Source organism: Narcine bancroftii, chromosome 11 (assembly GCF_036971445.1).
Source record: "Narcine bancroftii isolate sNarBan1 chromosome 11, sNarBan1.hap1, whole genome shotgun sequence".
NCBI classification, from domain to species: Eukaryota; Metazoa; Chordata; class Chondrichthyes; order Torpediniformes; family Narcinidae; genus Narcine; species Narcine bancroftii.
Window position 1 is genome coordinate 20,088,445 of NC_091479.1, and position 10,476 is coordinate 20,098,920.

At 45.6% G+C, this 10,476-nt stretch overlaps 1 protein-coding gene across 1 annotated transcript; it reads right to left on the reverse strand.

Annotated features, from left to right (window-relative positions):
* Positions 1-790: 790 nt before the first annotated feature.
* Positions 791-1,747, reverse strand: LOC138745199 (uncharacterized PPE family protein PPE21-like). The gene has a single exon (XM_069902256.1). It carries the CDS (start codon positions 1,745-1,747, stop codon positions 791-793), a length of 957 nt encoding a protein of 318 aa, XP_069758357.1.
* Positions 1,748-10,476: the final 8,729 nt, after the last annotated feature.

The following is a 10,476-nucleotide window of genomic DNA, read 5'->3' on the forward strand; positions in this document are numbered from 1 at the left end:
TATCCCACCGTTAACCACGTTCTTCCCACTGTCAAATATCCCACCATGAACCACATTTTTCCACACTGTTAATTAGCCCACCGTTAACCAAGTTCCCACTGTTAACCACGTTCTTCCAACTTTAAATATCCCACCTTTAACCACGTTCTTCCCACTGTTAAATATCCCACCATTAACTACGTTCTTCCCAATGTTAAATATCCCACCATTAACCACGTTCTTCCCACCGTTAACCACGTTCTTCCCACTGTTAAATATCCCACCATTAACTACATTCTTCTCAATGTTAAATATCCCACTGTTAACCACGTTCTTCCGACTGTTAAATATCCCACCATTAACCACGTTCTTCCCACTGTTAAATATCCCACCATTAACTACGTTCTTCCCAATGTTAAATATCCCACCATTAACTACGTTCTTCCCAATGTTAAATATCCCAACATTAACCACGTTCTTCCCACCGTTAACCACGTTCTTCCCACTGTTAAATATCCCACCATTAACTACGTTCTTCTCAATGTTAAATATCCCACTGTTAACCACGTTCTTCCCACTGTTAAATATCCCACCATTAACTACGTTCTTCCCAATGTTAAACAACCCATCGTTAACCACGTTCTTCCCACTGTTAAATATCCCATCGTTAACCATATTCTTCCAACTGTTAAATATCCCACCGTTAACCACGTTCTTCCCACTGTTAAATATCCCACCATTAACCACGTTCTTCCCACTGTTAAATATCCCACCGTTAACCACGTTCTTCCCACTATTAAATATCCCACCGTTAACCACGTTCTTCCACCCTGTTAATTAGCCCACCGTTAACCACGTTCTTCCCACTGTTAACCACGTTCTTCCCACTGTTAAATATCCAATCATTATCCACGTTCTTCCCACTGTTAAATATCCCACCATTAACCACGTTCTTCCCCCTGTTAAATATCCCACCATTAACCATGTTCTTCCCACTGTTAACCACGTTCATCCCAATGATAAATATCCCACCGTACACCACATTCTTCCCACTGTTAAATATCTCATTATTAACCACATTCTTCCCACTGTTAAATATCCCTCCGTTAACCACATTCTTCCCCCTGTTAAATATCCCACCATTAACCATGTTCTTCCCACTGTTAACCACGTTCATCCCAATGATAAATATCCCACCGTACACCACATTCTTCCCACTGTTAAATATCTCATTATTAACCACATTCTTCCCACTGTTAAATATCCCTCCGTTAACCACATTCTTCCCACTGTTAAATATCCCACCGTTAACCACGTTCTTCCCAACGTTAAATATCCCACCGTTAACCACGTTCTTCCGACTGTTAAATATCCCATCGTTAACCATGTTCTTCCCACTGTTCAATATCCCACCGTTAACCACGTTCTTCCCACTGTTAAATATCCCACCGTTAACCACGTTCTTCTCATTGTTAAATATCCCACCGTTAACCACGTTCTTCCCACTGTTAAATATCCCACCATTAACCACGTTCTTCCCAATGTTAAATATCCCACCATTAACCACGTTCTTCCCACCGTTAACCACGTTCTTCCCACTGTTAAATATCCCACCATTAACTACGTTCTTCTCAATGTTAAATATCCCACTGTTAACCACGTTCTTCCCACTGTTAAATATCCCACCATTAACTACGTTCTTCCCAATGTTAAACAACCCATCGTTAACCACGTTCTTCCCACTGTTAAATATCCCATCGTTAACCATATTCTTCCAACTGTTAAATATCCCACCGTTAACCACGTTCTTCCCACTGTTAAATATCCCACCATTAACCACGTTCTTCCCACTGTTAAATATCCCACCGTTAACCACGTTCTTCCCACTATTAAATATCCCACCGTTAACCACGTTCTTCCACCCTGTTAATTAGCCCACCGTTAACCACGTTCTTCCCACTGTTAACCACGTTCTTCCCACTGTTAAATATCCAATCATTATCCACGTTCTTCCCACTGTTAAATATCCCACCATTAACCACGTTCTTCCCCCTGTTAAATATCCCACCATTAACCATGTTCTTCCCACTGTTAACCACGTTCATCCCAATGATAAATATCCCACCGTACACCACATTCTTCCCACTGTTAAATATCTCATTATTAACCACATTCTTCCCACTGTTAAATATCCCTCCGTTAACCACATTCTTCCCACTGTTAAATATCCCACCGTTAACCACGTTCTTCCCAACGTTAAATATCCCACCGTTAACCACGTTCTTCCGACTGTTAAATATCCCATCGTTAACCATGTTCTTCCCACTGTTCAATATCCCACCGTTAACCACGTTCTTCCCACTGTTAAATATCCCACCGTTAACCACGTTCTTCTCATTGTTAAATATCCCACCGTTAACCACATTCTTCCCACTGTCAAATATCCCACCATGAACCACATTTTTCCACAATGTTAATTAGCCCACCGTTAACCAAGTTCCCACTGTTAACCACGTTCATCCCACTGTTAAATATCCCACCATTAACCACGTTCTTCCCACTGTTAAATATCCCACCATTAACTATGTTCTTCCCAATGTTAAATATCCCACCATTAACCACGTTCTTCCCACCGTTAACCACGTTCTTCCCACTGTTAAATATCCCACCATTAACTACGTTCTTCTCAATGTTAAATATCCCACTGTTAACCACGTTCTTCCCACTGTTAAATATCCCACCATTAACCACGTTCTTCCCACTGTTAAATATCCCACCATTAACTACGTTCTTCCCAATGTTAAATATCCCACCATTAACCACGTTCTTCCCACCGTTAACCACGTTCTTCCCACTGTTAAATATCCCACCATTAACTACGTTCTTCTCAATGTTAAATATCCCACTGTTAACCACGTTCTTCCCACTGTTAAATATCCCACCATTAACTACGTTCTTCCCAATGTTAAACAACCCATCGTTAACCACGTTCTTCCCACTGTTAAATATCCCATCGTTAACCATGTTCTTCCAACTGTTAAATATCCCACCGTTAACCACGTTCTTCCCACTGTTAAATATCCCACCGTTAACCACGTTCTTCCCACTGTTAAATATCCCACCGTTAACCACGTTCTTCCCACTGTTAAATATCCCACCGTTAACCACGTTCTTCCCACTATTAAATATCCCACCGTTAACCACGTTCTTCCACCCTGTTAATTAGCCCACCGTTAACCACGTTCTTCCCACTGTTAACCACGTTCTTCCCACTGTTAAATATCCCACCGTTAACCAAGTTTTCCACACTGCTAAATATTCGACTGTTAACCACGTTCTTCCCACTGTTAAATATCCAACCATTATCCACGTTCTTCCCACTGTTAAATATCCCACCATTAACCACGTTCTTCCCCCTGTTAAATATCCCACCATTAACCATGTTCTTCCCACTGTTAACCACGTTCATCCCAATGATAAATATCCCACCGTACACCACATTCTTCCCACTGTTAAATATCTCATTATTAACCACGTTCTTCCCACTGTTAAATATCCCTCCGTTAACCACATTCTTCCCACTGTTAAATATCCCACCGTTAACCACGTTCTTCCCAACGTTAAATATCCCACCGTTAACCACGTTCTTCCGACTGTTAAATATCCCATGTTAACCAAGTTCTTCCCACTGTTAAATATCCAAGGGTTAACCACCTTCTTCCCACTGTTAAATATCCCACCGTTAACTCTGCTCTTCCAAAATGTTAAATATCCCACCGTTAACCACGTTCTTCCCACTGTTAATTATCCCACCGTTAACCACGTTCTTCCCAAGTTTAAATATCCCATCGTTAACCATGTTCTTCCCACTGTTAATTATCCCACCGTTAACCACGTTCTTCCCAAGTTTAAATATCCCACTGTTCAACACGTTCTTCCCACTGTAAAATATCCCACCGTTAACCACATTCTTCCCACTGTTAACCACGTTCTTCCCAATGATAAATATCCCACCGTTTACCACGTTCTTCCCACTGTTAAATATCTCACCGTTAACCACATTCTTCCCACTGTTAAATATCGCACCTTTAACCCTCCTCTTCCACACTGTTAAATTTCCCAACCTTAACCACATTCTTCCAACTGTTAAATATACCACCATTAACCACGTTTTTCCACACTGTTAAATATCCCACCGTTAACCACGTTATTCCCCCTGTTAAATATCCCACCATTAACTACGTTCTTCCACACTGTTAAATATCCCACCGTTAAACACGTTCTTCCCCATAAAATATTCCACCATTAACCACGTTCTTCCACACTGTTAAATATCCCACCATCAACCACGTTCTTCCCCCTGTTAAATATCGCACCTTTAACCCACACTGTTAAAAATGCCAGCGTTAACCCCATTCTTCTCACTGTTAAATATCCCACTGTTAACCACATTCTTCCCCCTGTTAAATATCCCACAATTAACCACCTTCTTCCGCACTGTTAAATATCCCACCATTAACCACCTTCTTCCACTGTTAAATGTCCCACCATTAACCTCCTTCTTCCACACTGTTAAATCTTCCACTATTAACCTCCTTCTTCCACACTTTTAAATATCCCAATGATAACCACCTTCTTCCCCTGTTAAGTATCCCACCTTTAACCACCTTCTGCCCCTGATAAATATCCCACCATTAACCTCCTTCATCCACACTGTTAAATATCCCAATGATAACCACCTTCTTCCCCCGTTAAGTATCCCACCTTTAACCACCTTCTGCCCCTGATAAATATCCCACTATTAACCACCTTCTTCCGCACTGTTAAATATCCCACCGGTAACCACCTTATTCCCTCTGTTAAGTATCCCTTCTTCTCCCTGTTAAATTTCTTCTTTGGCTTGGCTTCGCGGACGAAGATTTATGGAGGGGGTAAAAAGTCCACGTCAGCTGCAGACTCGTTTGTGGCTGACAAGTCCGATGCGGGACAGGCAGACACGATTGCAGCGGTTGCAGGGGAAAATTGGTTGGTTGGGGATGGGTGTTGGGTTTTTCCTCCTTTGCCTTTTGTCAGTGAGGTAGGCTCTGCGGTCTTCTTCAAAGGAGGTTGCTGCCCGCCAAACTGTGAGGCGCCATGATGCACGGTTTGAGGCGATATCAGCCCACTGGCGGTGGTCAATGTGGCAGGCACCAAGAGATTTCTTTAGGCAGTCCTTGTACCTTTTCTTTGGTGCACCTCTGTCACGGTGGCCAGTGGAGAGCTCGCCATATAACACGATCTTGGGAAGGCGATGGTCCTCCATTCTGGAGACGTGACCCATCCAGCGCAGCTGGATCTTCAGCAGCGTGGACTCGATGCTGTCGACCTCTGCCATCTCGAGTACTTCGACGTTAGGGATGTAAGCGCTCCAATGGATGTTGAGGATGGAGCGGAGACAACGTTGGTGGAAGCGTTCTAGGAGCCGTAGGTGGTGCCGGTAGAGGACCCATGATTCGGAGCCGAACAGGAGTGTGGGTATGACAACGGCTCTGTATACGCTTATCTTTGTGAGGTTTTTCAGTTGGTTGTTTTTCCAGACTCTTTTGTGTAGTCTTCCAAAGGCGCTATTTGCCTTGGCGAGTCTGTTGTCTATCTCATTGTCGATCCTTGCATCTGATGAAATGGTGCAGCCGAGATAGGTAAACTGGTTGACCGTTTTGAGTTTTGTGTGCCCGATGGAGATGTGGGGGGGGCTGGTAATCATGGTGGGGAGCTGGCTGATGGAGGACCTCAGTTTTATTCAGGCTGACTTCCAGGCCAAACATTTTGGCAGTTTCCGCAAAGCAGGACGTCAAGCGCTGAAGAGCTGGCTCTGAATGGGCAACTAAAGCGGCATCGTCTGCAAAGAGTAGTTCACGGACAAGTTTCTCTTGTGTCTTGGTGTGAGCTTGCAGGCGCCTCAGATTGAAGAGACTGCCATCCGTGCGGTACCGGATGTAAACAGCGTCTTCATTGTTGGGGTCTTTCATGGCTTGGTTCAGCATCATGCTGAAGAAGATTGAAAAGAGGGTTGGTGCCAGAACACAGCCTTGCTTCACGCCATTGTTAATGGAGAAGGGTTCAGAGAGCTCATTGCTGTATCTGACCCGACCTTATCCCTGTTAAATATCCCACCGTTAACCACCTTCATCCGCACTGTTAAATATCCCACTGTTAACCCTGCTCTTCCACACTGTTAAATATCCCACCGTTAACCAATTTCTTTCCCCTGTTGAGTATCCCACCGTTATCCAATTTCTTCCCCCTGTTAAGTATCCCACCGTTAACCGCCTTCTTCCCCCTGTTGAGTATCCCACCGTTAACCGCCTTCTTCCCCCTGTTGAGTATCCCACCGTTCACCACTTCCTTCCCCCCGTTGAGTATCCCTCCATTAACCATGTACTCTGCTTTGAATTTTGACCTTCCAAAATGCACCTCCACTTTCCCACCCAGCTCTGCATCCTGTCCATGTCCCACTGCAACCTGCGGCAGCCTTTTGCAGCACCTCCCACCTTTGTATCATTGTCTCAGTTGTGGAAAAGCGGCTCTCCCCCTCCTAATTTTACGATGACCTTCAGCTACCTCTTTCTCCCCTTCACATTTCAATCCGCAGGCTAGTCGCGGTGCTGTTTCCTGCTTTGTCCTTTGGTCTTGGGCCCAGCTGAAGGTGGGTTTGTGCCAGAAATGTACTGCTTCAGGGCCTGGAGCAGCACTGCACTCTGCAGGTGGGCATCTCCTGCCGCATGCCAGGGCATAGCCAAATATGGAACATTGGTTCTGGGACATTAGACTTCAGTTTAACCCTTTCAGATTAATTAGTGTTTTTATGAACCTTCCACGGCACTATTTTAATGTGAATTTCAGGTTTAGAGCAACCATTAAATTTGTCCCTGGTGATTGAGGCGACACGGTTAACATGATGCTATTGCAGCGCCAGTGACCCAGGTTCGAATCCCGCACTATTTGTATGGAGTTTGTACATTCTCCCTGTAAATGTGTGGGTTTGCTCCAGTTTCCTCCCACCCTTCAAAACATACGGGGGGGGGGGGTTTAGTTAAATTGGGGGTAATCGGGCAGAATAGGTTGTAGAGCTCGTCGAAAGAACCAAAGACTTGTTGATCTAAACCAAGGCTTTTATTAGCAAAAGACAGGAGCTCTTCACAGGTGGCCAACCAGTCTGGAATGATCCGACCTGGCTAGGGACACAACCCTTTAAGGCCCAGACAGTAGGCGTGGCTAAGCTCTCAGCCAATCGCTGTAAGCACAGTCATTACATACTCTAGATACTGTAACTATATACGTTGGTGATAGGTCTGTTCTATCACACAGGTGTGTGGGCCAGAAGGGCCTGTTACTGTCTAATTTAAATTTTAAATTTAAAGGAAACGTGATCATATCCACAGGAGTCATCGGGTTCTACAGCATGAAAGAGACCCTTCAGCCCTACTAATCTATGCTGACCTGAGATAGTCCCACTTACCCGTATCCCTCTAAATCTTTAGCAGGGCCTTTGACAAGGTCAGCAAGTCCCACAGCATGGAGCCAGGCCCGGCTGGTCCACTCTGAGCAATGTTCTCCCTTGTGTGGTCAAACCACTAATGTACAAATTTGTTCTGTGTAAATGTCATGACCTTTCCCAATTGACCCTGCTCTCACTGGCCAGCTCGTGACTCCTCCCCTTCCCCGCCATAAAGGCTGTCACGCTGCAAGCCTGCCCCCAGTTCGAGTCCGGGTCAGTGTGAGCGATCAACACAGGGACGCTGTCCATCTCTTCAAATAAAAGCCTTCACTTACGGTGGCTTCAATCTTTGGTAATTGATCATGCTGGATGTCAGTCCCACTAGCTTGCATTAGCCCCATATCCCTCCAATCCCCTCCCATTTGTGCTTTTTGTACCAAGTTAATGGTCACTGCCTTCACCACTTTGGCAGCTTGTTCCATATGTCCAGCCCCCCCTCACCAAGTGAAGAATCAGCCCTCACCCCCCCTCCTCCCTCACATAGTTCTGCCCTCTGGTCTTAGATTCTCCCACTCTCGGAACCAGACTGTCACTATTCACCCTATCTTCGATTTTTAGATCTCATTTCGATCACCTCTCAACCCTCTTCTGCATGAAGGAAAGCAGGTCCAGTCTCTTTTCATCACCCAAATTCCCTAATCCTGGCAACAAGCTCGTAACCCTCCTCCGTACCTTTCACATCCTTCCTAGAGCTGAGCCACCAAAACTGCGCCCAATATTCCAAGTGTGGCCTCACCACAATTGTATCCGGTGCCCCAGCTGACGAAGGAAAGGCTCCCTTCACTACACTGTCTATTTGTGCCCCCGGTTCCTCTGTTTCACGGCCCTCTTTAGGCCCCTGCTGTTAACAGTGTAGGTCCTGTCCTCGTTCCATTGACCAAAGTTCTTCTCCAAGTTGAAATGCATAATGCCATTCCTTAACCCAATTCCCCAGTTTATTTATCATACAACCGGATGAAACAGTCCTCGGTGTAAAACATGCAAACATATTGACAAGAGATTTATATGCAGTACATGTATAAAACTGAATAAATGTTATAAAATAAATAGTGGATTCTTGGAGGGATTGTATCAGCGTTCTCACTGCAGAAGCTGTTTCTCAGCCTGTTGGCTCTCATCGCCTCTGATCCTCCTGTATCTCTTTCCCGAGGGGAGTAGCTGGAAGATGCCGTTCGCGAATTGGTGGAGGGGTCCTGGATGATTTTGAGAGCCCTCTTCAGACAACGATCACTTCAATGCAGGGGAGGGAGACCCCTGTGATCCTCTCTGCCACACTTGTTGTCCTGTGGGTTGACCTCCGATCCATTTCTCCTGCAGCAAACGTCCCCATACTGTGATGCAGAAATGCTGGAGTAGCTCAGACAGTCTCGCTGCGTCCAGAAGAGTGAAAGATTGAAGCCTGAGCCCTTCACAAAACAGGAAGGGACTGAAGACGACAGGAGGGTTGGGTGGAGTCCAGACCAATTAATACTAAAAGGTATTAATTAGATATGATAAGGGGAGAGGTGAGAATTAATTATGTCTGTGTGAAAGGAGGCAGGGAAAAGGGAGAGAGACAGAGCTGGGGGAAGGTGGGGGCGTTGCGAGGAGGTTTTTAACGAAAGCCAGAGAAGTCAATATTAATGCCATCAGGTCAGAGGGAGCCCAGGCAGAAGATAATGTGTTGATCCTCCAATTTGCGGGTGGTCTTAGTCTGGCAGTACACGAGACCATGGACAGACCTGTCAGCGAGGGGATGCGATGGGGAATTGAAATGGGTAGGCACTGGGAGACTGAGTCGAGAATCTCAACAAAGCAATCCCCCCCCTTGTCTGCGGCCAGTCTCTCTGATGTAGGTGAGTACCGGATACGGTAAGTGATCCCTGCAGATTTGCACGTGAAATGTTGCTTCACTGGGAAGGTCTGTTTGGGGCCCCGAATGGTTCTGAGGGAGCAGGTGGAGCATCTCCTTCAGCCACTGGGGAAGATCCCAAGGGGATGATTGGTGGGGAGGGAGGAGTGGACAAAGGAGTCATGGAGGGAGCAGTCCCTGCGGAAGGCAGAGAGGTGAATGTGTGTCTCGTGGTGATATTATGTAGTAGGTGCTGGAAATGGTGGAGGAGGATGTGTTGGATGCAGAGGCTGGTGGGGAGGACAAGTGGAATCCTGTCCTTGTTACATGGGGAGGAGGAGGCCAGGGCAGATGTGCGGGTAATGGAGGATATGCAGGTGAGGGCCAATTTGATGGTGGCTGAGGGAAAGCCGTGTTGTTTGAAGGTGGAGGACATCTCTGATGATCTGGCATGGAAGATCCAGATGTGTCGGAGATGGAGGAATTGAGAGAATGGAATGGAATCCTTACAGGGTGGGAAGAGGTGTAGTCAAGGCAGCTGTGATGGATGAAATGGAATGGAAACAATGTGACTTTCCCCTTAACATTGATAGATTCTCTCTCTCAGAATCCTATTCCACAATGTTCTGGATGCACCTGGTCCAGACCCAGAGATTTACCCACCTTGATAAGGTCTAAACTGCTAACATCTCTTCACTTCCTTACCGATGCAGATGTGCCTTAGGCGATTTGTTCCTTCCTTTCCCCCCACCCCCCCCTCCAATCTATGTTTATCCTGTTCAAAAGTAAACACATTCACAAAGTATCATTTACAATCTTCTTCTTTGCCTCCACACACAGTCCTGATCTGTTATAGGACCAATTCTTTCCCTCGTGGCCCTTTCGATCTGAATATAGAAGAGCCCATGACAAGTCCTTTGTCCCACAGTATTGTGCTATATAAACTGACTCAAAAATCTAAACCTTTCCTATCTCACATCCATAACCATCGTCTTCTTTCTTTCTGTCTGTATGTCTTTTAATTGCCCCTATTGTACCAGCCTCCACCATCTCCCCTGGCAATGTAGTCCAGGCACTCATTACTCTCTGTGTGGGGAGAAAAACACCCCTGATCTCTCCCCTTCTACCA